Source organism: Lygodium microphyllum, chromosome 19 (assembly GCF_053477565.2).
Source record: "Lygodium microphyllum isolate KBCC chromosome 19, Lygodium_microphyllum_v1.1.10, whole genome shotgun sequence".
Lineage (NCBI taxonomy): Eukaryota > Viridiplantae > Streptophyta > Polypodiopsida > Schizaeales > Lygodiaceae > Lygodium > Lygodium microphyllum.
Window position 1 is genome coordinate 45,204,536 of NC_141153.1, and position 27,434 is coordinate 45,231,969.

The window sequence follows — 27,434 nt, forward strand, 5'->3', positions numbered from 1 at the left end:
ATTTCTATGCTCACTCATCAACCTTTGAATCATGCAACACAGACTCAATCACAACTTTGCCAATCAAAGCACATATTTTTGAGCCTCTTTGGGGCCATGAAGTTTGAGTTCCTTGTACAACTTTTTTTGCCAAATGAGGAGTTTGGGCACAATAAGGGCAGATAGATACTTCTTCAATTCAACCCTCATCTCTTTTTATCATGTAAGGCATAAAGTTTTTGAAAGGCCTAGCAATCTAAAATCAAGAAAATATAGCATTCACCTTCATAATCCCTTTCCCTTTCTTTATACATTGTTTGAGACCTACAAAAATCATAGCAAAAGTTTTGAATCCAAAACTTTGATCAACCCTAAAGCTCCAAAGAGATGCCAACAAACCTTGAAAACCACTTTTTAATCTTGGAATTCTAGGTTGACAATAGAATTTTCAAAATGCAAATTCCTCTATTCTACACATGTACACATATTTGCTAGGAAAATAAGCAAAATACTCCTATTTCAAGGATTATAAAAGTGCCCTTCGAGGTTAGTTTAAAATCCTGATAAACCCCTCAATTTCGGGCTAAAGTTTGTAAGATAACCCTTAGCTTTTTCAAAAACTCCCAATATACCATTCTAATTTTTACCAAAAATAATTAAAATGACATTTTGTTAGCTTTTATGGTGACATTATTGTGGGATGATAGAATGATGATTTTTCATATGTTGCACACAATGAGTCAAAATAGATCATGATTAATTAAAATTTGTGCCACTATATAGCAACTCATTCACCATCCTTTATGTTTGCAAGAGTGGATCCTTGACATAGAAAAGGACTATGCAAATACTTGAGCAATTCAACCAAATGTTGCATTAGCATTTTGAGAAATTCAAGTTTGAGGGAAAGAAGACCTTAACAGAGTCAATTTGAAACTACACATGACACAAAATCAAGTACACATCTGTTTTCTTGAGCTTGATTGCAACCAATTGATAAGACTTGTTAACAACCCTGCCACTAAATATCAACATGTCAATAAAAGACCTCTCTCTCAACTACCTTTCACCAAATTCCAGATCAAATGGGAATAAAAAGACCATATTTCCTGAAAGGAAGAAGCAGTGGCCTCACGGACTACTATTCCTCAAATGCAGGACATCACTTCTTCATTAAGCTGAGCCCCTACTGCCAATTTTCTTTACAATGACATTGAAAGTGAGATCATATTGATTGGTGTAACATCTCAAGGCCAAAACCTTCCTTGTACGAATATCCCTGGATCCCCCATTCCAGGTTTTTATGCATGCCTGCTTTGGACCTCAGGAACATGGCTTCTTGCTTCAAGCAATGTAGTGTCAATGATATGATGGCACAGAGATTACTTCTCAAAGAGGATCCGTTTGTCAGAAATTGGGAGAGGTTCTGGCTTTTGAGCTATGTGTGGATGTTCAGGGCCCTTGTAGACTTTCAAATGTGTGAACAGCTGCCTTCCAAGCTGCAATAACAAATCAACTAATTAAAGAAAGTACTTTGCAGAGAAAAAGTCAGTTCAATCCCAAAAACTCTAAACAACAGATCCAAACAGGTTTAGGGAAGCCACCTGACAGCATGTTCGGCACATGCAATGTCCACTATTAACATATATATGGCGAGTCAACTTCATATCTTGGCTTATAATACTGCTTTTGATGTTCAGTCTATCATGAAATTCAACTCTAGGTTGTAATCAGGACAAAGTTTGTCTGTCATACACATGAACTTCTGGTCACTTAAAATGACTACTTTGCAGAATGAGAACCCCACAGGGTAAACCCAAGGCACCCTCACACAGATCACAGAAATAAAATAGACACAGTATTTCCCCAATCACATTTAGTCACTTTCAAAGAACAAAAGTGGGTCGAACATCAATATCCCAATGCTGACCACAACCTGAGATTGGTAAAACCTAGAACACAGAAGAACAGAGCCGCTAGACCTAGAACACGGAAGAACAGAGCCGCTAGATGCACAAAATCAGTGGCCCAGTGCAAATGTAAGACCTCAAATATAAGACTAGCTTTCCAACACAAGGGTTCAACTAATAAAGGCTGCTGTTGATTTCAGACCCCACAAGTGTGATAACCAATTTTCCAAAGCATCGATTAACTATGTGACTGTTGACCCTTTTCTTAAGGACACCCAAACAGAAGTATGTGCAAAGGTAAAAATATGATTATTTGATGCTGCAAGAACATGACATAAAATATTGTTGGGTCTGGTTCTTACCCTGCCCTTTGGAAGCATGCCTTTCACAGCATGCTCTACTATCCTCTCAGGTATCCTTTTCTGCAACTGGTCAAAAGTTTCAACTGTCATTCCCCCAGGTCTACCAGAATGCCTGTGATACAGTTTTTGAGTTCTCTTTTTGCCAGTAACAGCAACCTTCTCTGCATTCACCTTCACAAAAACAGAACACTTGGACATTGAAACGAGGCATCCAAAGAACAATTAAACTGGTATAGAAAACTAAGTTTCTGTGCAGTACAATTTTTCTGACTCATTTCACAGTATCTTTTCAAAAATATTTTGCAGAGCTTGTGTTTTCCAACACTACTTGCAGAATTTCCTAGGTCGCATTGAATTCAAAAATACAGCTACTCATTGACTTCAACAGAAAAGTATACCTCCAAAAAAAAACAACTCACCACAACAACATAAGCACCCATGTCCACACTGGGTGTGTAAGTGGGAAGGTCTTTCCCCCTGATATAAATTGCTATTGTTGATGCCAGTCTTCCCAATCTCTTGTCTGTAGCATCTACTATGTACCATTTTTTTTCATGATTCAAATGATCTGCTTCCTTGGGATACCAAGTCTTATAGTTAAAAACATCCTGCCCAAGTAGAGAGAGTAATACACATATTGTCAGCAACTGAAAAGTTCATAGTAGTGTTTCACTTTGCAGACTGCAGAAACTGTATCAGCCATAGTATGTTGTGTAATGATATTAGGAGCATGTTCAAACAAGTCTGCTTCAAACCTTAAAAAAATTTAGTGCACGTTTTGTCGTTATGTGCAGTCAAAAACTGAAGATTGTTGTACAGAAAAACATGTCTTATCCGCCCATGTCAGCAAACTTGTCCCATAACAATAACCATAAAAGTATCTCTATATATTGTTCAAGAACCACTAAAACTTCCACCATTCATGCAGCAAATAAAAAGCCTGACCCTCATCACATACATTTCGACCTATGATACAGAAGTATATTTAACATGCTGAAGGTATGAATGCATGAATAGACTTTTAGAAAACTCAGGAATTGCATATCTAAGGTAGTTAATTATTTTGTGTAATTGAAGGGAAAATTTTTATATGGTCTCTACAAGATTAGAAAGAGGTGATTGCTATACATGGAGCAGGTATCATACAAGGGTCTGCGTAAATAGTCAACATACATATGTGCTGTAGTAGGATAAACAACAGCTGGATGACAGGGAGCAGTTTTTGGAGCCGACCAATTGTGGCATAGAGTTCAAGGTTCATCGTAGCTCCAAAATGGCACAAGGCTCAAGGGATCTCACAACTGGCACTCAACAGTACTAAACATGCTGGTCAAGTCAGAGAGGCATTCATTATAAGGAATGCTCTAATACGCTCTCATGAAGATAGATTTGTACAAGCATTGCATACCTGCATCATACAAGGTGACGTGCTAGACAAAGCAACAACTCCTTAGTCAATGCTTACTCTCCATTACAAGTCTCTCTCTCTCTCTCTCTCTCTCTCTCTCTCTCTCCCCCCGTAAACTCTCTCTCTCTCTCTCTCTCTCTCTCTCTCTCTCTCTCTCTCTCCCCCCAAAGGTTTTGCCAGTGCCCCTTTTTGGAAACCCTTAAGGTTAGGTAAGGATAAACACCCAGAAGCTTTCAGCCTCGAGTCAAACCTCTATCATGTTGAGTATCTCATCTCTAAGATTACTGGTAGGATACATGTTTCACCTTTCCACACCTTCCTACCTCTTTAGTTGAAGAAATTGCTGTAAAATATTGGACGCTGCCAAAAGACTGAAAATAAATAAGCCTTTCCCATATATTTCATGCCACACATTCAGCAACCAAAACCCAAGGGGGATTTGTTAAATAATAATGTTCCACATTGTGTGCACACTTTAGAGTCTATATGAATATATGTGTAAGTGTGAACACCCCTCACACCTACCTGGCTGGCTACATTAAATAAGGGTGTCAAAGGCTTAGGTATGAACATTAGCCTATAAAGTCAAGTCTCAAAACCTTGATACTTCACTTTTCCACATGGCTATCTTTGGCTTTCATATTGCGCATCTCTATATTCTTTTCTTGAGGGAGAATTGTATTAATTACCAAAACACAAGATTCAGAAGTACAACATGGCTACCAGTACAAACAGTCTATATTGTGCATCTCTCTCTCTCTATTTTTGTAACGGGCAATTATAGAATTATCACATGAGAGATAAGAAGAATCATGGCAGAGTTGCACAATCTCTCTCTCCCCAAAAAAAAAAATCCATCCACGGAGTTCTATCCTCCATTGCAAAGCGAACATCTCCCTCTCGAGGTCCCAATACCCGACAGCCTTGGTGGCTAGCAACTACATGGAAGGATGAAGCAATATTCAGTACCTCATTAGCATGTGAAAGTAACTTTGGACAAGATAGGCATGATGGACATGGCAATAGTAAGGTTTAGCTGTGAATCTTAGCCAGTAAAGGACCAAAACTGTTGTTCTTATACTTCAATTCTTTCGGTGATTATCCTTGGCTTTCATATTGGGGGACACACTCTCTCTCTCTCTCTCTCTCTCTCTCTCTCTCTCTCTCTCTCTAAAATTGCATGGAGCTCTACCCTCCATAACTAAATGATTCTCTCTCTCTCTCTCTCTCTAGATGGAGCTCTAGTCGCCAAGAAACCCATTTCATAAGGTTAGGAAACTCGTTTCATACCTAGACGTTTCAAAACCTATGAAACACCTAATTAAAATTATAAAAAAGCATCCACCCTAAAAAATGTGTCTGAAGTTTTGCATAGTTGTCACATATGAAAGGTACAGTACAGTACGATGTGGTACAACAAAATTCACAACATGTGCTACAACTTACAAGTAGATAGATGGGAGTGGATACGTCATACATCACACATTCAACAATCATACAAAAGGGGCAGTTTTTTCATACTGAAAAAGGGCAGTTTTCATACTAAAAAGGACTTGGAGAAAAGGGTCAGTTTTTTTGTATTAAATCGTACGGATGCATACATTGTGGTGTCATACGGATTGTACCATACAGATCAGTCCATACTATGTATGAATGCAACTATGAACTTTTGTAATCAACATTATCAAAGATTCATTTCACACACTGACATGGACATTGACATCGATTGCAAGAATTTTTCTTGAGCTATTGTCTATGATGCATGTATACATTGATGGCTTCTTCTAAAATTAAAGCTAATATCATCATGAATAATGGACCATGATGCATGTATATGTTGATGCTATGTTGAATCTCCATTTGCAATGCATAGGATCATGAACCATGATAAATAAAATTATATGAGTCATGCTCTAAACACATAAAGTCTCATAATAGTTTTCTTCCATCTCGAATGAAACCCATTTCTAATGTTTTAGGAAACTTGTATGAAACCTATGAAACTTGTAGGAAACTTGTATGAAACCCGTTTCAAAAACCCTTGGTAACTAGGCATTACCAAGAGAGCTTCTCCCTCTTCAGCTCTCGACAACCAGCAGTTTTGGTGGCTAGCAATTGCATGCCAAGCTGAAACAACGTAAATTTTACCCCAAGTAACTTTGGATATGATGGGCATAATAAACATAGCATTAGTAACAATGCAAGACATAAGCATGGCCTTGGATTTTAAAATTCCAAAGCTGAGGATGTGAAACTCACAATTAAGAATCAAAAACAGTGTTTCTACATTATTGAGAAAGCTTGGACCAAAGTTTGAGGTGGGGATCATTAAACTTTGATGTTAGACAAGCCATTAGCTTTTGATATAATCCAATTTCGGTGTGAGAGTTTAGGGATCAGCTAGGGTCATCTCGTCTAACATTTGGTAGTATCATCTCCTCTAACCATAAAGTGCAATAGGACCATAGTGACATGAAACAGGTTTTGCGAACGGGGACAGGAACTGGGATATGGACCAAAATTGTCGTCCCATTTCACCATGAGAAGGGACTCTAACATGGGGATGAGACTAGGACAGTATGGGTATGGGATGTGACTAGGTTGGGACACTAGAAAATGGATGTTCCCACTACGAATAGGACTCAGGACAAACCTGGACAAGTTTTGGAAAGCTTGCCCTATGGCTCTAAGGCAGGAAAATTGAGTATTTTTGTCACACTGTCTTTTATGTCTATATGGTGATTCACTCAATTTGCAATTTGGGGAAGCCATATAGTATTTGAGCCAATAGCCATAAAATCCATTCCCAATACCATAACAATATATTAGTTTTTTTTTACTCTGAACAGCAAACTCTCTTGTCAACCTAGAGAAATGCCACGGCACGCACCCACAGCTTGGGGCCAACATGTCTCATCATGCAGTGTGGGAGTACTCTAGAATCTCTATTGTGAATATTTTGCTTGTTGTTTTATTATCAAAGTTGATTGTGTTTGCAAATTTACATTATGGTTGCCCTTTAGTCCACACTGAAGGCCTTTTTAATGGTGGCTGATGAAGCTGACGCAGCAGCAAGTGCAGTAAGTACTACTTTTCAGCAGCAGATGCTGCAACAACAGCGCTGCAGTACTGTAGCTGACCTGTTGTAAGTATTTTGCTTGCTGCTTTATTGTTTAAGTTAATTGTCTTTACAAATTTACATTATGGTTGTCCTTTAGTACACACTGAAGGCTGGCTTTATGGTCACTGATGAAGCTAATGTGGCAGCAAGTGCAGTCAGTACTGCATCTCAGCAGCAAGCAAGTGGCAGATGTTGCAACAACATCACTGCATTCTGGAGGAGTCATGACAGCAAGAGTATGCTGCATTTTGATGTCAATACGGATGTGACAGCTGATATGACCATTAATAAAAGACAAATCACTACAGGATGGAAAGGGATAAATAATGGCTTCCAGTTCAACACTTTCATGTTGGCATGTATAAATTGTGTGGATTTGTTTTCCAATTGCTAAGATAATCATCTGCTACTCTCAAAGACAATCTCTATTGTGGTGCAATTGATTTCTAGAGCACCATTTCTGCAGCCTAGCAAAGTTTGACAGCTACATCAAGGTGGACTCTTCCACAAAGTTATTTGGATATAATGTTGTGATTGTGGCCCTCACAACAACTAATCAGCAAACCAAAGCTACATTTGCAAGAAACTTGAATGAGCATGATTTGTACGATCAACTTATCACTCACATAGCCTCAATGTCATAATGTGTTCTAGTGCAGTGCAGACATCTAGGAAACAATCAACCTACGTAAAACTCTTTTTTGATTTATAATTTTTCAAAATCATAGATTAAAATATCTATTCTCATATCTCTACTAATGTTAAAAGAGTCAATCTATTAAAACAATAAATAGAGAGAGCATCAAAAATTTCAATTTGTTAAAAAGGTAGGGGAAAGAGAGAGAGAGTGAGATGTTGACAAAGACAAAATGAACTTGAGACATACCAGGAGAAACATCATTTTTAGACCATTTCTCTACCAAAACATAGGCTTTCTCAATGAAACATTATTTGTGAGCCACTTCTAAAACGTTTCCTGGCTGTTTGCTTGTCCCTTTCTAATGTCTCGATAATTTCTAAGACCTAAAGCATATGTATTGACAATTTCCAATTTCTAATCTTTGAAACAACTGATTCTTGTGACCATGTTGCTTCTCACTCATTTGACAACTACTTCATGGGCCTTTGCATTACCATTCTCTTGTCAAAAGTAGTGCAGCAATGGAAGCATAGACAAGTGCTGAAATAAACCGCTGAACACAAGACAGAAGAGAAAGAAAACAGAAGAACGTTGCAAAGAAGAGAACTCAGAGATATGCTCGGGAAATGGAATCCATATACCATACAACAGTGAGTCTCGTTCCTAGGCACTGGCACCGGCTCCCTCTCTCCATAAGACCTGTAGGTGATGATGATTTGAATGAGGAGGGAGCCGGATATATAAAGAAGAATACAATGCCAAAATAGGGGTAGGTCGGCCAGCATAAAATGAACATAATAAAATGCCTAAATAACCTAGCCATGCCCAAGCATAGGTCAAACTCACACATGAGCTGTCTAGACTGCTAATACCCTTTCTCAGATCATGGGTGATCTGATACAATACAAGACTACAATGCTAAAGGCTAACCATAGTCCCTACAACAATGAATTACAAAACTAGAACCTGTTAGCCAGTCATTTCCTGGACAGTGAGTGCCACATCAGCACAGTATGGCAAAGGAGGTGCCACGTCAGCAGTACAATCGGACTGCACAGTCAGCCAGTTTTCTGCTGTCGGCTGCAATTAATGCAGCCGACCTGATGCTGTTATTTATTATTTCTTGGCTATTTATAGCTGGTTCTTGTGGCACACTTGATTAATCATTATTCAGTGATTTCAGATTCTGATCTTGAGATCTGTTGGCTGAGACAGACTGTGCTCGGGCTGACGGAGATCGAGGTCATCAAGTCGGAGACATACGCAGATATTTCCTTTGCCCCCTTGTGTATTTCTGCACTCTTATACAGCATACTACACCGCAGATTTTCTGCATTTACACTGTCTCGTTTTCTCTCTCTCTCTTCTCTCTGTGTTCACTCTCTCTCAGTCTTTGTCCTATGCTTCTGCATCGCTGCACTCTGACATGGTATCAAAGCGGTGAAGATGGACTGACTGAGAGCTGAACCTATCTGAAGAGGAGATTTCAGCGCGACACAAGGCTGCGTTTCCAGGTTTCGAGGGCGAGCGGGAGGGCTGTGCATCGGATCAAGGCTGAAGCGAGCGTGGGCGTGCAGGAAAGGAGTCTAATCGGTGAATTTGCTGCAGGTTATTGCTTTTCGAAGGGGAGGAAGGCTGCATTTGAGGCCTTCCATTGCAGATTTTACCTTTTCATCGCCTCCGGCGGGTGAAGAAGGTTTGGGCAGTGGAGGAATCAGTCCTAGAAGGCTGCGTTTTCACAGTCTGAGGGGGTTGCTTTTTGCGTTTGTGCAAGTATTGTAGGTTAACATGTCTACAGAGACTGATTTGGAGTTTTAGGCATTCATGGACAGGAAGGTGCCTATCCTACCGGCTCTTCCAACAGATCAAAGGCTTGATGGTGACAATTACCGCATATGGCGGGTGATGATGTTGGCCATTTTAGAGTCTTATGATTTGGCAGAATTGGTGATGGAGGAGATTAACAGGCCCTCGGTAGGGATGAGTCCAAACTCTCTTCCAATGCTCGTGCGGAGTTGACCAAGGCCCAGTTTTAATGGGACAAACTAAATACAAGGATTCGATCTTTTCTGTTTCTGTCTTGCACCACAGCCGTGATAGCTCACATCAAGCACTTTGACAGTGGCTCGTGAAATTGGCTGGAGCTCGACCAGATGTACAATCGGATGACCCTGATAAAGAGGGTTTTCTTTGAAGGTGCAAATGCAAACTTTGTCCGTGAATGAGTCTTCTTCGCTTCAGGAACACATCAACAAGCTTCAACAGCTTCAAATGCAGGTTCAAAATGCGGAGAAGCCTATTTCCTTCGAAGACATGGCGATCACTTTACTATCGTGAATGAGTCTTCTTCGCTTCAGGAACACATCAACAAGCTTCAACAGCTTCAAATGCAGGTTCAAAATGCGGAGAAGCCTATTTCCTTCGAAGACATGGTGATCACTTTACTATCCCAGTTGCCGCCACGATTCAGTACTTTTTATTCCGCTCTTATTGCTTCAGGGCGGGAGTCGACTCTTCGGTGGGAAAAGTTGGTTCCTATGGTCTTGGACCAAGAGGAACAATTGAAGGGACAGAATGCTTCCAAATCGAAGGCATTGGTTGGTCAAGCCTCTCAGAAGAAGGGAAAGGACCGAAAGAAGAAGAAGGAGGACAACAAATCCAAGAAGGACAAGGAAAAGGAATCAACTTGCCATATTTGTGGAAAGACCGGTCACTGGAAGAAGGATTGCCCCGACAAAGACAAGAAGGATACCAAGAAGAAGGACACGAAGGACTCTGGAGCGGTGGCAGCACCCTCATCAGCTGCTTTTCTACACTTACCAGTCATTGAGGACTCTACACCTGACAACTTCTGATGCTCCAATGACAGCTCCCCAGGCTCGAGAGTGGATTGTGGACAGTGGTGCCTCACGGCACATGATTCCTTCTTCCGTTGGTGTTGCCCATTTGCAACCTTTGCATGGACAGATTATCATTGGAGACAGCTCTTCTGTGTCTATTGCTGCGCGGGGTGAGATGCAGCTTATTCCAGATGGACGTGGTGGTACCCACACCTCTGAGGTGTTGCATGTGCCACGATTGGGGCATCATCTACTTTCGGTTCATAAGATTTGTGCTCTTGGCCTCTTGGTGGAGTTTGACAATGATACTATTTGAGTCCTTGATCGTGGATCGAGGAAGGTTTTCTCTGTAGGGTATGAGGAGAATGAAGTCTACAAATTGAAGTATTCTTCAGCTCTTACTTCTCTTCTTCTTACTTCTCAGACATAGTCCGAGCTATGGCATGCTCGGTTTGGCCACCTGAACTATGAGTACCTTCGAAAGGCGTCACGAGGGTCGTTTGTCCGAGGCTTGCCGGACATAGTGGTGAGCCATCAGCCATGTGTCTCCTGCATTCGTGGGAAACTGCATCGGGATGCGATTCCCAACAAAGCTTCTAGGCGGTCTACTTCACCCATGGAGCTTGTATCTACAGGCCTTTGTGGCCCGATGAGGACCGAGTCCCTGAAGGGGAGCTTGTACTTCATGTTGATCCTAGATGACTACAATAGGATGACTTGGGCCTATTTCTTGACTTTGAAGTCGGAGGATTTCTCTCATTTCAAGGATTGGCTTCTTTTTTAGGAGAACCGTTCTGGCCAGCGACTGAAGACCTTGCGTTCAAACAAGGGAGATGAATTTATGTTTAATGAGTTTGCTCGTTTTTGTGCAGATAGGGGCATTCACCAGCTAACACTAACACTCCCCAAGAGAATGGCATTTTGGAGGAGCAGAACCGAAGTGTGATCGAGATGGAACGCACCATGATGGAGCACCGACAAACATCTTAGTTTTTGTGGGCCAAGGCAGTGGCTACCGCAGTTCACATCCTTAATTGATCTTCCACTTCGGCCATCGATAGGATGACACGTTTTGAGGCTTACTTCGGGACTAGGCCTGATGTCTCTTATTTCAGGATCTTTGGGTGTGACACTTGTGCACATTCCGAAGGCACAGCATGATAAATTTGAGGCAGCTTCCCGACCACAGGTTTTTGTTGGCTACAGCTCCCAATCCCAAGGTTATCGCTTATTTGATCCCATTAAGCGGAATGTCTACACGAGCCGCGGTGTGTGGTTTGTGGAAGTAACGGCCACAGAGAGGGGTGAGGAGCACCCCGTGCTTGGAGATCCAGGGGAGAGTTAGGCTCCCGAGACAGTTTCTTTGGAGCCAAAGCCTCTTGATGGAGATTCTTCTTCAAATTCAGAGTCTTCCCTTCCACCAGCCACCCCCGAGGAGCTTCCGCCGGAGGATGTTCCTGAGTCTTCAGCAAATGGAGAGCGACGGGGAAAGGTTCGTCCTCCTCCTCGTTGGGCACGTGACACACTCCGAGATTCAGAGGGATCGAGGGGATCCCTGAGGAGTGGGAACCACAGGATGGACCGCGGAGGTCACGGAGGCATCAGACACATTCTTTGGAGCTTGTCTGCTCCAACTATTGTTTACTGACCTGTGTTATGCAGGATCGAGAGCCCACTTCAGTGAAGGAGGCTTTGCAGTCTGATCATTGGCGGAAGGCCATGGAAGCCGAGTTGGAGGCTATTGAGAGGAATGGCACTCGTCCCTCTCACAAGAAGGTGATTGGTGTCAAGTGGGTCTTCAAAACCAAGTACCTTAGCGATGGTTCTTTGGACAAGCACAAGGCTCGCCTTGTTGCTAAAGGTTTTGCTCAGCACCCAGGCATTGATTTCCATGATACTTTTGCCCCCACTGCTCGTATGGCGACTATTCGAGCTATTCTTGCCTTGGCTGGCCATAGGAGATGGCATGTTTATCAGTTGGATGTGAAGTCGGCCTTTCTGAATGATGACTTGCAGGAGGAGATCTATGTTGAGCAGCCTCCTGGCTTTGGATCCTCGGATGGGAAAGTTTATAGGTTGAAGAAGGCCTTGTATGGCCTCAAGCAGACTCCACGTGCATGGAACGAGAAGATTGACTCATTTCTTCAATCGAAGTTGGGATATCAGCGCTCCAAGGCCGATCCGTAGCTTTATGTACACACTTCCGAGGTTGGTTGTGTGTTGTTTGTGTTGTGTATTGATGATTTGATTTTGACAGGGGATCATACACAGAAGGTCCGAGAGACCAAGACAGCTGCTTTACATCAAGCATTCGAGATGACGGATTTGGGGTTTCTTCATTTCTTCTTGGGTCACGAGATTTATCAGTCTCAGAGGGGAATTTTCATCTCTCAGCAGAGGTACATTTAGGAGCTCTTGGTGACTTTTGAGATGGAGACTTGTCGGCCCATTACTACTCCTATGGATTCAAATTTGGAAAGCCACTTCACACTCAAATTCTCCCATGATGGATACTTCACGCTACCATCAGTTGATTGGATTCTTAATTTGGCTTCTCAACACTTGTGTTGATCTTTGTTCTACTGTGGGTCCTTTGGCAAGGTTCATGAAGGAACCCAAACAGGTGCATTAGCAGGCTACCCAGAGGATTCTTCGGTATTTGAGGGGGACCTCTGACTTAGGGATTTCTTATCCCGTAGGTACAGATGCTTCAGATTTGGTTCTTGCAGGATGGAGTGACTCGGATTGGGCTGGCGATGTGGACCACCGACGGTCTACTACAGGCTACTGTTTTATCTTGGGTCCAGGTGTTATCTCTTGGAGTAGCAAGAAGCAACCCACAGTAGCTCGTTCTTCTATTGAGACGGAGTATCGGGCTGCGTCTTCCACCACATGTGAGGTCGTATGACTTCGGAGATTGTTGAGAAGCTTGGCTGCCCCCAGACTCGTCCTACTCTTCTGCGGTGCGACAATGAGAGTTGTATTGCCTTGATACAGAATCCAGTATTCCATGCCCGGACAAAGCACATTGAGATCCAGTATCGCTTCATTCGGGAGAAACTTTTGGATGGGACCATTGATGTGGAGTTTTGCAAGACGGAGGATAATCTTGCAAATTTGTTTACGAAGGCGCTTCCCCAGGCTCTTCTTCGGCAGTATTCCAGATCCCTCAGTCTTTTCACCCGTCCAAGATCTGAGAGGGGGTGTTAACCAGTCATTTCCTAAAGAGTCAGTGCCACGTCAGTACAGTACGACAGAGGAGGTGCCACGTCAACAGTGCAATCGGACTGCACAGTCAACCAGTTTTCTGCTGTCGGCTGCATTTAATGCAGCCGACCTGATGCTGTTATTTATTATTTCTTGGCTATTTATAGATGGTTCTTGTGGCACCCTTGATTAATCATTATTCAGTGATTTCAGATTCTGATCTTGAGATCTGTTGGCTGAGACAAACTGTGCTCGGGCTGACGGAGATCGAGGTCATCAAGTCCGAGACATACGCAGATATTTCCTCTGCCCCCTTGTGTATTTCTGCACTCTTATGCAGCATACTACACCACAGATTTTTTGTGTTTGCACTATCTCCTTTTCTCTCTCTCTCTCTCTCTCTCTCTCTCTCTCCTCTCTCTGTGTTCACTCTCTCTCAGTCTTTGTCCTACGCTTCCTCATCGCTGCACTCTGACAGAACCATGGATACCCAAGCAATGGGTGATCAAGCCACCACCAAGGTGCCTCAAAGAGAATTTGATATCAATGTTGATCGTACCAACTCCTGAAGGTAGAAAAGAGTCATAAAAGATCTCTCTGTCTGTCAACAGTATCTCACAGTAGCATACAAGACTATCCTATCAAAAATGCCTCTGAACATGTATCTCTGGATTCCTTGCCTTGGGCCAAGGACGCTAAAGTGTCCCCTTATGTGAGCTCGAACTAGGAGCCAATCCCACTCTCTGTCACATAACAACCCATCATGAACCTAAATGCCAATCCAAGCTCCAGAATTTCAACCTATCTGACTTCAATCAATGCGTCAAGGATGTCCCTCTCTAGAACCTGTGCACCTATATACCTGTATAGATGAGGCTCACGAACCTCATCTCACCACCCACTTATACTCCCTCTCTGGCACCAGAGTATTGTGAGGAATGACCATATCACCTCGACTAGAAAGCAACAAAGGAAGGGACTACCAAGCCCTTATCACGATCTGAAAGAGAAGATCCCTTTTGCGCCTTGAACTTCTCCTTGGTCGAAAGATTAGAGTTGGTGTTTGAGGAGGATGACTCTTCGAAGGAGTCCCCATCCCGCTTCTTCTTCTTCCCCTTCTTCTTTCGTGAGGCTGCTATTTTCTTACAATCCTTCTGCAGATGGTCCTTCTTACCACAATGATATCACTAGGTCTTGGATTTCTTCTTCCTATCATCCCTCTCTAAAGCTATAAAGGCCTCACTGGAACCTCCATAATGAGGTAAAACCCTCCCCTATAAATGTAAAATAGGTATCTAGATGAACTATGGGGCATCCATCTAATAGAGATCACATTTAGCTCTACCTCTAGCAGCTCTATCAACCAACCAAGTCTCAATGTTGCACCAAAAATAAGTATGCAGTGGTATGATACATGGGGGTTACTTGGATATTTCGGTCTATGGTCAAGAGCTAACAAGTGTGGCAATCTAGCAAGAATATGCAGGCATATCTGGAATGTAAGATGATTTGCCTTGCCAATGTCCATTCTCTGTTGTTACCGAAAGCCAACCAAGAAATTTCGATAACCCTTTGGTTTAATAGAGCAGTTGGAAAACCTAAGCTGCCTTTCATAAAGACTTAGACAGGGAATGCAAGCCAGGCAGCCAATTAGTATAAAATGCCAAATGCATGTATGTAATCAGCAGGTGCTCATACATAGTGTAGACAGTGTTGACAAAAAAATCTTTAGTAGCACATAGAAAAACCATTAGCTCAGAAGTTTGGAGGGATTTTGGAATCAAATTACATGCATTTGCCAATTTTATGACTCAAATTTTCATAAATTCTAAGGCTAAACCATCTAGAAGATTTATTTGAAATTTTTGCATTTCATTTTACATTGAACCTTGGTTTTTTGCGAACACTGATAGAAGAGAGCCGCAGAGCAGAATGGAATATATTACTAGTGCAAAAGGCAACGGAATAGAATATGTTACAAGAATACAATATGTTAGAAAGACGGAAAACGAGAAAGTCGATGAAAAACACGGATATGTGGAAGGGAAAGAGACAAGGTGCATACCGGGCCCAATTTCTGGACGCCCTCGTACAGCGATCGATGCTCTGCAGGGATGAAGCGACCTTTGGCTGGGGTCTGAGTCTTGCAGCGGATGGAGACAGACGAGGAGGAGGAGGAGGGGGATGGGGAGAAGGACACGGCCTTCTTCTTCAATGACAGGAGGAAGCGCGGGTTCCCTATGAAGGACGAGAGCAGGGAAGATGACGGGACCGATGGCGATGGAGAAGAAGATAGGGAAGACGACGGCGCAGCAGTCGCCATTTTTTGAGCTCGCGAAGCGCCTCGCTCTCCCTCCGGCAGCACTGCCAGTGACCTTATCCTCTCTCTCTCTCTCTCTCTCCCCCCCTTTTGTTCGCCTCATTTACATGCCATTTCATTACGTTGCATCCTTGTAAAAACCGCCGAGGGAGAGAGAGAGAGAGAGAGAGAACAAGGGATTATTAAACTCTCAATGAAAGTTAAACATATGATAAACTCTCAATGAGAGAGAGAGAGAGGGGGGGGGGATTATTAAACTCTCAATGAAAGTTAAACATATGATAAACTTCATTATTTAAGATAAATGGATAGAGGAGGTGAGCATATGTTTAAAGAATTCAATGTATCTCTTATTGAACATGGGGTACAACACGGTTGTAAATTGTCACTAAACACCATAATAAAATGGTATACTTAAAATGATAGATCTCTCATGAAAGCAAGACAATGCACAAGTAAAATTTAAGCCTTGTAACATGGTTTCTAGTTTGAGGCTATTAGAAGCAGAGTCAAGGAAGCAATGCACTCCCTTAGTACTTGATGGGGGTGGTAAGTTGATGATAACCCTACTCTTAGTAGCGTCTTTTGCAATGCCATTTTTCGATAAAACATGGCCAATATGATGTAGTGCTTTACCTAAAACTAATACTTGAGAGGGTTCATGGATAGGTTATCATACCAAACCTTTCAAAGACAAGTCAAAGTTTCTCAGGATGAGCCTCCCAACTAGATACATTGTTTGACTTAATAGGCCACTTTTCTTTATGTTGTATATTATCTATACTTTCTGTACATTGTATTGTGTGTGAAAGAAGAAGAGGACACCAATAAGAAAAAATTTTAGCATCCATCTCTCTTCTTGTGTTCTTGAGTGAGTTTCCTCTTGTGTGTATGGTATGTGTTTGGTGCAACAACTCAAACAAGTCCCCCCACCACGTGATTCTTGACATGGTATCATATTAGCACTACTAAGAGGGACTAGTTTTGAAAGTTGAAGAGTGAAGGAGAATAAGAAAGGGTAAGAAGCTCTCCCATTTTTCCACTCTTTCTCTCGGATAGTGCATGTGGAGGTATCAAAGGTAGGGCATAGCAAAATTCTCATATTGCTAAGAGCACATCACAGTATATTTTACAAATAAGCTCTTTAGGGCATGAACACTACTTTATTGGCCATCTAAGGCCATTTTAGACCTAGGTTTGGACCTGTAAGGGTGTGGATAACAGTTTCAGGATATACTATGGTTTTGGTTGCGTCAACCGAAAGTAGGTACACAAGTTACTGATTTTAAATTTGTAACTTCTAAGGCTTTTACCAAGAAGCAAACACAAGTTTTTCTACAAACAAGTTGTAGATTACATGTATCATTGAGCAATTAGTGAAAAAAACTACTTAGTGTATTGCTATGCACTTGTTGTGAAAGGTTGTCGAAGACTTGATTATTATTTTGTATTAATTTTTTGATAATGGTAGAGAATAGTGAAAACCCCATCATTGAGAAGTTAGACAGTAATAATTATCCATCATAGAAGTTTCGTATGACAAACTTCCTTATTGAAAAATGCTTGTATAAGCTTGTTTTAGGTAGAGAAAAGGAGCCAAAGCTAAGTAATCTTGTGGCGATTGCAAAAGAACTAAAGGCATGGAAAGAATGTAATGCAAAAGATAAAAAGGTGATGTATTGGATATATGCAATCATTGATAATACTATGTTGGGATATACTAGAAATGCAAAAACTTCAAATGAAGCTTGGATACTTTTCGAGAACATGTTTTTAGTAAATATAAAGGCACTAAAGATTCAACTCAAGTAAAAGTTGAATACTTTGAAAAAAGAGAAGATATTTGTAAATGAGTATGTTTGGAAATTGAGAAGCATTGCAGATGTCTTAACAACTATTGATACAATGCATGCTGATGATGATTTGGTTTTATCTACTTTGAGTGGCCTTAATAATGAGAGGGCATAGAACTCATTTGTTACTTATGTGTATGTACAAAAGCCATTTCTAGTTTTTGATGAGTTGATCTCTCTCATAATCACTGAAGAGATCAATATGCAAGGTGAATCATCTGAAAGAAGTGATTAATAGATCCAAGTATTTTACTCAAGTTTAAAAAGAGGTCGTGGCAGATCTTTTTCAAGAGACCATGGTGTGAAACATGTTAGTGATAACTAGCAAAACTAGTTAAATTAGTAGTTTGGTGAAATACAGGTTTCAAAGACCATGGAAACTTTAAAGGCAATGGAAGCTCTAGAGGAAGAGGTAGATGGGAGAATAATGGTTCTAACCATTCTAGTATTATTTGTCATTATTGTCACAAAACATGTCATATTGCAACCTAGTGTTATGCTAGGAAAGATGAAACCCACAGTGGTAAATTGCAACAAGAAAAGTATACATTGTCTTCATGACAAAATAAAGACAAAAATAAGCATTTGTTTGTTATACAATATATGAGGAATGTTGTTATATGTGTAATATCCCCGTGTTTTTTTTTCCCCCCCCATGCCTCCCCCCCATAGGAACTCCCCCCCTTAAATTCAAAAAAAAAAGTTATTATCAGTTCAAATTTTTTAAACTCCCTCTCTCTCTCCCCGCCGACAGCACATCGGGGAGAGAGAGAGAGGGAGTGGTGGTGATGGGGGGCATGCAGCTCCCCAGGTGGGAGGATTGGCCATGCCACCCACCTCCTCTCCCTCCTATAAGAGGTAGCCTCCCCCTCCCTCGTCGAGACAAAGAGAGAGCGCCCCCTGCTACATCATCCTCCCCCTCCCTCGACACACAGTCGGCAGCCCCCTGGACGACGGCAACAGCAAACCCCCCCACCTTCGTGCTCGGCACCTCCTCCCTGGTTTGTTTGTTATACAGTATATGAGGAATGTTGTTATATGTGTAATATCCCCGTGTTCCCCCCCCCCCCCCCCCCCCCCAATGCCTCCCCCCCATAGGAACTCCTCCCCTTAAATTCAAAAAAAAAAGTTATTATCAGTTCAATTTTTTTAAACTCCCCCTCTCTCTCCCCGCCGACAATACATCGAGGAGAGAGAGAGAGGGAGTGGTGGTGATGGGGGGCATGCAGCCCCCCAGGTGGGAGGGTTGGCCATGCCACCCACCTCCTCCCCCTCCTATAAGAGGTAGCCTCCCCCTCCCTCGTCGAGACAGAGAGAGAGTGCCCCCCTGCTGCATCATCCTCCCCCTCCCTTGACACACAGTCGGCAGCCCCCTGGACGACGGCAATGGCAGCGCCCCCCCACCTTCGTGCTCGGCACCTCCTCCCTGCGGCTGTAACAGCGCCCTGGGCCTTTGATTGAAGCCCCCCCCCCCCCCCCCCACATGCCTCCTTGACTGCCAGTCAACTGCGGCCTCCCCCGTGAGTAGGAAAGAGAAGGAGAAGTGGAAAAGAAGAAGGAGAGGAAGAAAAGAGGGAGAGAAGAAGGGAAGGAGAGAAAGAGGAGAAGGAGAGAAGAGAAGAGGGAGAGGAGAGGGAGAGAAGAAGAGGAGAGAGAGAAGGGAAAGAGGAGGAGAGAAGAAGAGAAGGGGAGAGAGAAGAGGAAGAGAAGAAGTGAGAGAGAAGGAGAGAGAAGGGAGAGAAGAAGAAGGAGAGGGAGAGAGAAGAGAAGAAGAAAACAAGAGGGAGAGAAGGAGAAGAGATAGAAGGAGAGAAGAGAGAAGAAGAAGAAGTGGAAGAAGAGGAGGTAGAAGGAGAGAAGAGAGAAGGAGAAGAGGGAAAGAAGAAGGAAGGAAGGAAAGAGGGAGAGAAGGAGAGAAGGAGAGAAAGAGAGAGAAGGAAGGAGAAGAGGAAAAGAAGAAGGAGAGGAGAGGGAGAGAAGAAGAGAAGGAGAGAGAGAAGAGAAGAAGAGAAGGTGAGAAGGAGGAGAGAGAGAGAGAAGGAGAAGAAGAAGTGAAGAAGAAGTAGAAAGAGAGAAGAGAGAAGTAGAAAAAGAAGAAGAAGAGGAAGGAGGGAGAGAAAGAAGGAGAAGAGAAGAGGAAGAAGAAAGGGAGAGAGAGAGAAGGAGAAAGAGAGAGGAAGAGAGTTGGAGAGTGAAGACGGTTTGAGAAGCCACACTCAAGCCACCCCCTCATCGGCAAAGGATTCCCTTTCCACGACCTTTTCCTCACAAACTGGTCACCTTGAAGGCCGCTAAGGCCCGGGCTATCCAACCCTCGAGTAGAAATTGCTCCCAAGAAGAAAATCATGGAGAGCATAGGAGCCAAAGCTACAATTGGTACCGGTAATACGGGAGAGGTGAGCGAAGCGACCAACACAATAAACGACCCATATGAACACGAATCAAACCCAGGTTCTTTAAACGTTATAATTAATTATGTATTATTTCTTTTGGAAGAGATGAAAGGGTTATCTACGTGCATGGAACAAGGACGAGTCGTAGGATTTTTGTTTACTCTAAGTGCTAGGTTGCATGCGTTAAATGGTAGAGTATGGAGTTCGCACAAGTTTATATGCGCGAAATGATAGCTTTTACACACATAAAATGATAAGATTTTCGCATTATTTCACATAAAATAATAGCTTTTAAACCAGTTCAGTGCATGAATAGTCATTTAGAATTCATGTTTCGCAATCATGATTAAAAGAAACACATGAAATGTTAGTTTCCGTTCATAGGATGCATTTTGCACCGTTGGGAAGAAACCTAGACTTTCATGTATGCAATCCACATGTGATCCGGTGCATTAGGAATAAGTATTCATTGCGAGAGTTAAAGGTCATTTAGGATCTACAAATATGCTAAACGCACCATGTGCATGATGGGTAAGGATGTTTAGAAAACTCTGCATAGTTACCACCCTAAGTGAGATGGAAGGGACGCATGCATCTAGACTATATCCTGAAGGCCTAGATGAGGAATCTTGTGTTGCCAAGTGTATGAACTGAACTTGGTTAGAACTGGAAGAATGAAAGACCCTTGGTTGGGTCGCGAATAAGGCATGTCCATTGCCTTGATTGACCAGCTAATGCCTGAGTTAGGGTTAAGATACCATAAGGTAAAACCCAAGGGAAAGAGCAAGTCAAAATAAGTTAGCTTACCAAGAACATTTGTTTGCATGATCTTGTTTGAGACTACCGAGATCTCGCCAAGTCGCGAACGATCTAGGATCGAATGTTGGGAGCATCTGGGAAAAAGACCCAGGATCGGATGCTGGGAGCATCCGGGAAAAAGGAGTCACATCTTGGCAGTTGGTCATACAAACGACCTCTGAAATGTTCGTGCTTGTACTTAGGTACATTATTTGATCTCTTTGCTCAAAGAACTAATTCAAGGAAAAACACTTAATGCTTCAGGTTGAAAGCCCGGAGGGAGAGGCAAGAACAGTTACCTCCGACTGTCTGCCTGGTCCTATCCAAGGGGGTTGTTAGCCGTGCCAGGTATATGGACCTAACCCGCCGCGAGAGGTCTCTCCGTGGGTGCTGCTTGGAGCGGGAGGACGTTTGGGTGCCAGGGAAGGCTCTGGCTGTAAATCCCTTGCCTTCGGATCCCGCACAAGATGCCGATAGCCTTCGATCATGATATTGGATGTACTCCAGGATTATGATAAATAAAGAACAGATATTTGAGAAAAAGGAACTTGCTTGACATTGTTTTTGTGTCAGTGCCTAAGTTGTGTGAAGGAACGCGTGATTAATTTGATTAATTAAGGAAGCTGCTTTTGCATGTCAAAACATAATGTGGTAGGTAATTAGATAACTAAAGCAAACTGAGGAAAGTGCGGTGGACGTAACTTAGGTCCGCCGTCCTACAGAAGGGTGGTCCCAGTTAGTTGGGAACTTTTCTCAAATGATGAGATAACAAGACTATGAAGACCTAGTATCAGTAGGGTTAGAATCCCAATTTATGCTGTTTTAGGGGAAAGGAATGGGACTATGCCGTATGGCAGAGAGGTTGAGCTCCGCATCCCTCTCGTTTCCCATTCTCCATGAACCAAGTGCAGCATGGATCCGCTTCGACTCCGTTGCCTCTACGCAAAGTGGTTTTGTCTGGAGCTCGACGCTAGCTCCTTCCTAAAGACCCTGCTAGTAGGAAAGGAACCCTAACCTCAGGTCGATCGTAAGTGGGAACAACCGGTCACTTCTGCTTGGGATAGACTCGGGAAGACCTAGATCGCAAACCTTGTGTCATTCCTTGCGAGTGCCAGTGGAGCTTTCTAGACCCTCCTCCCGATGGGCTGCTAAGACGTGTCCCAGAAGCGGACGAGCGGACACGTTACAATATGAAAGGTGACACACGATGATGTATAGTATGTTGATTCAAGCACATCTAATCATATGACCAATCATATTGAATGATTTGGAGAGATGCTCAAGGGGTCCACCTATATGATTATTTTTAAACATTATAATTTAAAACTCTTTTTTTAAATATAATTCTATAAATTTTACTAAATATTATGCCCTTTCTATTGAACTCAAGTGATATCTCATATGTTTTATAAGGTGGACCTTGGGGAGAGATGCAAGATTTGCAAAATCTAGATTATGTGCATATGAGTGATAATTTGTGCCACCCAAATTCACACATTAGAAAGGTTCCCTTGTCTTCACATGATGGTCAGACAAAGAATTTGTCAAATATATTACATGTGACATTCATCATTTAAAAATTAATATATACTGGCTAGATGGTAGAGCAAGAGTTGCATATTCGATTTAATGTAAAAGACTATTTTGTGAAATATTTTAATGATAAGTGTAGGTTGGTCACAAAAGGAAATGGAGTCGGTCGCATGTTCACTTGAGATGTTGAAATTTCTACTATGAATACTACTATGTATACTAAAGGTAAAGAAGTGGTTGCATGCATTGAAATATGGCACAAACATATTGAACATGCAAATGTGCAAAGGCTAAAATTAATGCAGTCTAAAGTATTAGTTACAGGGTGGCCAACTTTTAGAGTAATAGAATTTCATAAAGTATACAAAGCATATCAGTTTGGTATAAGCAAGTAAGATAACTTTTTTCACATGATAGAGATGTGAGCAAGAATATACTTGATATTGTGCATGCAGACGTTTGGAAGTCTATACAAAACATATCTCTCGGTAGTAGTAAATATTTTATTATGTTATTTGGTGATTGTCCAAGAAAGCTACAGGCAGTGGATGCCCATCATTATTACTTCATTCTTTATTCTTTCAATGATATTTGAATAAAAGGAAGATCAGCCACACATTGTGACTGTTGGAGTTCCCACATTGTGTGTGTCTCTCTCTCTTGCTCCTGCTACTTCCACCATAGCTCTTACTCCTGCTCGTGCTTCCACTTCAAGGTTCACCTCCCTTCAATTGTTATCAAATCCTTCTTCTTCGCGAGCTCTCGAGCTTGGTTTGGCACACATTTAACATTCATTCGAATACCTACAACTTGGTCTTCACTCTTGGTAGCCATAGCCACACCTTTGAGCTTTCGATTGGTCTCATTCTTCTCGGGCTTGCATTGGGGCTTCTTGGGCATCCTCAGGGCATTCATTTGAAGGTATTGGAGCTCTCCTTCGTTGCTTTACTTCAGTTCATAGGGTATGAACAATAGGGCAACCATGCCTCTTTGCTTCTTGTGAAGCATACACCTTTCCATTTTGCATTTACCCTTCAAAAGGGAGGTTCCCTGGGTCCTTGGGGACCCCACACCTAGCCAAAGCTTTATTGTAGCTCCCCAACCCCTCCAGGACTGAAGGCACTATTAGCATGGCTACTCACAGGTCACATTTCAGCTTCACCTTGGTCCAGAGCAGCTCTCCCAAGCCTTGGGCACTTGAAAAGGGTTCATCTAACAAACATGCCTAGAGCTTGGCACTGAAGGCTTTGATCATTGGCATTGGGTTTGGATTGATATACATCAGTTCTAGGACTATTATAATAGTCCACACGTAGTGTTATATTAGCATTTGATGTTTATGCTTGGTTGGCACTAGTTGTTGATGTCATTTAATAACAGATTAGTACACAAATGTCAGGAATGCTATGCATATGTTATGGGAATTAGTTGAAGCTAATTTTGGCCCTATTTTATCTTAGTGTAGTAGTGATTTTACTACAGTAGTATACCAAGGCTAAAGCTTATTTGAAGCTTATTTGGTCACTTCTTCCTGCTTTGCCTATTGAAATATCAGAGTGAGAGCATGAGAGTGTGCACAAGAGGGAGAGAGGGAGCTCAAGTACAAGAAGAAGATCTTGCTTAGTGAGTTGTTCACAAGTACAACTAGTACACTCTCCTCTATATTGAGAGTGACCTTTAGGTTGTTTATATAGCCTCTAGATGGCTAGGGTTAGGGTTTCCCCCTGCCCTCTAGTTCATTCACACCCAGCTACCCTTATCCACCCTTGCATTCATAGGGTTCACATGCCTATCTCTCAACACCCCCCCTCAATGCCAGAGTGGCATTGGACTACAACATATGTTAGTGCCCCCCCTCAAACAAAATGGGATACCTTTATAAATCAAGCTACAATAGTGCTTATAAGTAGAGGATTTATAGTTTTTAAAAAAGTCGATCATTAGATGTTTTGGAGACAAAGTTAGCCTCCAATTCTTTTGGTACTTCATTTTGTAAGGATATTTTTTCCAACAATTATTAACAAGATGTTCCCTTCTTATTGCAAAAGGAGCATTTGGTGGAGACAATATATGAGCCAAGAGTTGCTCACAGGCTATTGAAGTAGATCATTGACTTCTTTTCTCCTCATCTAAACAAGATTGGATGGTGCTTTCCAAAGTTGGATTAGGGATATTGGTAAGAGTAGTTAAGGGGATTGGAAATACATTCTTTATAGCCTTCAAGAGAATTGCAATGGCATCTTCATCATGAATTGGAGCTTGAATTGAGGCTAGTTGTGCCATGAGACCCTTCATGTGAGAAATAAACTTACTTAAATCTTCTCCTTGTTTATACTCCAAGCTAAAAAATTTGATATTTAGGAAAATTTTAGAGTTCTTCCTTGTAGCACCATAAAGCTTTTCAAGCTCATCCCATTTCTGCTTGGTAGTGGAGAGTTGATCAATATGATGAATTAGGAACTCATCTAGATGAAGCATGATGATGACTTGGGCTGTTTCATAATCTTCTACATCAAGTGGGTTTGATGGATCAATAAACTTGGTCCCTTTGATGAAGGGCCAATAGCCCTGTTCTATCATTTTATACTTCACCAGCTGCCATGGATGAAAGTCTTTTCCATCAAACTTACAGATTTGAGGTCTAACATCGGCATAAGCCATGGCCATGATAGGAAGGCCTTACTGATTGCCCTAGGCAATGGCAATGTCTAGTCCTTTACACAATGGCCAATAAGTACGAGCCAACTAAAGGAAATGATCTATGTGTTCATAGATGCCACAAAACCTTACAACTGTGTAGACTTAAAACTGCAAGGATGAGAAAGGTTGAAAGTCATACATGTGGAGTACTTCAAAATAAGATTTTGGGAGTCCTTTCCTTTGGACAACCCTTGGTTTGTGTTTGATTGTCTTCATGGACTTTAATGAAGTGAACTTTGGTTGAACTTCTGGCTCCTCCCAATCTTATGGTCTAGTGGATGAGCATTTGGTTGAACAAGGTCAATTGAGAACTTCAACACTTGGAGAAGAGTCTGAGGAGTTTCAATTACATCCATATTTCTGTTTCATCATAAAACAATAGCAACTAATGACAACTAAATGATTTTTAGTGCTAAGAAGCACACATCTCAAAGTTAAGACCACTTAAGATGTTAAGTATCCATCTTAGCAAGCTTAGTGATGCCCACCAAATGAAAAACCATCATTGAAATGAAGAGACTACATGTCATTAATAGACTTTGGAGACAGTGACTCAGTGATTAAAATCACTATTGATGACAGTAAAATAAGAAAAAAGCAAGAAAGTCAAGCTTTCAAGCTTGTGGCTATGGCTGCCACAGTGACCCACAATTAGGGTTTTGATTGTAACAACTAGTAGAAAGGGAATTAACCCAAACCCTTTAGAGGGAGATTTCCCACTAGGGGGCAAACAAAGCCGCATAGTAGCTGCCCACATTGCGCCCTTGTCAACACACAGGTAGCAGCCCGACATTTGTCACCTTCAGATTTGCATCTGTTTTAGGAAAACACATAATGCTACCCTCCTCATTGACCAATGCCAGCATTTGATGCACCGTACTGAAGTGTCTTGAGCTAGGAATGAAGTCTCCAAAAGAAATTAGGATCTAAATTGACTCCTTTGCACACACCAACTCCTCCAAGGTCAGGGGGTCAAGCTGGCTATGGTGGAGAAGAAGGCAAAGTGAGAAAGATGATATCTTCTTGTGCACTTAGGTTAGGATGCAGTTGGAGGAAGCTTGTTGGATCAAAGATGGCTCTGATACCATGTTGAAATATCAGAGTGAGAGCATGAGAGTGTGCACAAGAGGGAGAGAGAGAGAGCTCAAGTACAAGAATAATATCTTGCTTGGTGAGTTGTTCTAGTACACTCTCCTCTACATTGAGAGTGACCTTTAGGTTGTTTATATAGCCTCTAGGTGGCTAGGGTTAGGGTTTCCCCTACCCTCCAGTTCATTCACACCTAGGTACCCCTATCCACCCTTGCATTCATAGGGTGCACATACCTATCTCTCAACAGTCTATTCGTCACATCAGGGGTGCTTCCTGGGCGATTCATATGACTACACGAATATATACGGAGATTGGCACATGTCTTGTATTGCTCCAAAATGCCTTTTGAGCTTTGATCAAGCTTCGTCTTGGTTGGCATTTGATTGCCATTGGTCTACAGTAGTATGCCTTGTGACATTTATTATGCCTATGGCCTATGATTGATCTTTCGGTACATGCTTTGAAGCATATGTCAGAATGCATGCTCCTTACATTATTTGTGTTTGATTTCCACCTAGAGCTTCAGTTGGGCTTTCATTTGCATACTTTTGAGCTCTTGGATGCTTATTTGCGTGCCAGAGATTTAACATTGATTGTTACATGATGTATTGGATGCTATAGATGATGCTTGATCGATCCCTTGCTCTGGATGCTCCATTGATATACGGTCTTGGCTCCATGATGTCTTATGTATTCACATGCTATCTTTGAGCTTGATTGCTCAATTGACATCGATCTTTCTGCAAGTGGGAGCTTCATGCTATCTCTGGATATTGTAGAGCTTGTGGGTTATGTAGTTGAGCTTCTTGAGTATATGAGATTGGGATCTTTTACATGTCTATGCTCTTGATAGATACTTGTCTACATTGGATGCTTTAGGGCTGATTTGATCCGTCTTCTCTTTGAGCATACATTGATCTTTGTCAGGTCATGTCAATTAGGCATGAACCTAGCTTGGCTTTCTCTTTGAGTTCTTTATCCCAGGGGTTGTATCCTCCTAGTGACATCGATTGCTCTAATACATTTGGGTGTTTGGCTCATGATTCTTGGCTGCTACAGTGTTTGTTGCATGCCCACTTGATGTAGAATCTGACCTGGTAGTCATACTTGACTTTGGATCACGATTAGCTCATTGTTTGCTCTCCTTTTCTCACTGATGTGATTTCTTACAGCAAGTTGTTTTATGCGGATTGCAGCGTATTTACTGAGCTTAATCATGTGATTTTGATGTACTTTCGGTACTATTTGGTGGAGAGATGGTCATTTTGGCAGTTTCTT

At 42.0% G+C, this 27,434-nt stretch overlaps 1 protein-coding gene across 1 annotated transcript; it reads right to left on the reverse strand.

Moving 5' to 3' along the window:
* Positions 1-1,067: 1,067 nt before the first annotated feature.
* EMB1473 (Ribosomal protein L13 family protein) lies at positions 1,068-15,897 on the reverse strand. The gene is made up of 4 exons (XM_087699991.1): positions 15,533-15,897; positions 2,671-2,859; positions 2,252-2,422; positions 1,068-1,478 (listed from the first exon to the last, which is right to left on the reverse strand). The coding sequence occupies exons 1-4, from the start codon at positions 15,788-15,790 to the stop codon at positions 1,362-1,364; spliced, it is 735 nt and encodes a 244-aa protein (XP_087556117.1). The 5' UTR covers positions 15,791-15,897; the 3' UTR covers positions 1,068-1,361.
* Positions 15,898-27,434: the final 11,537 nt, after the last annotated feature.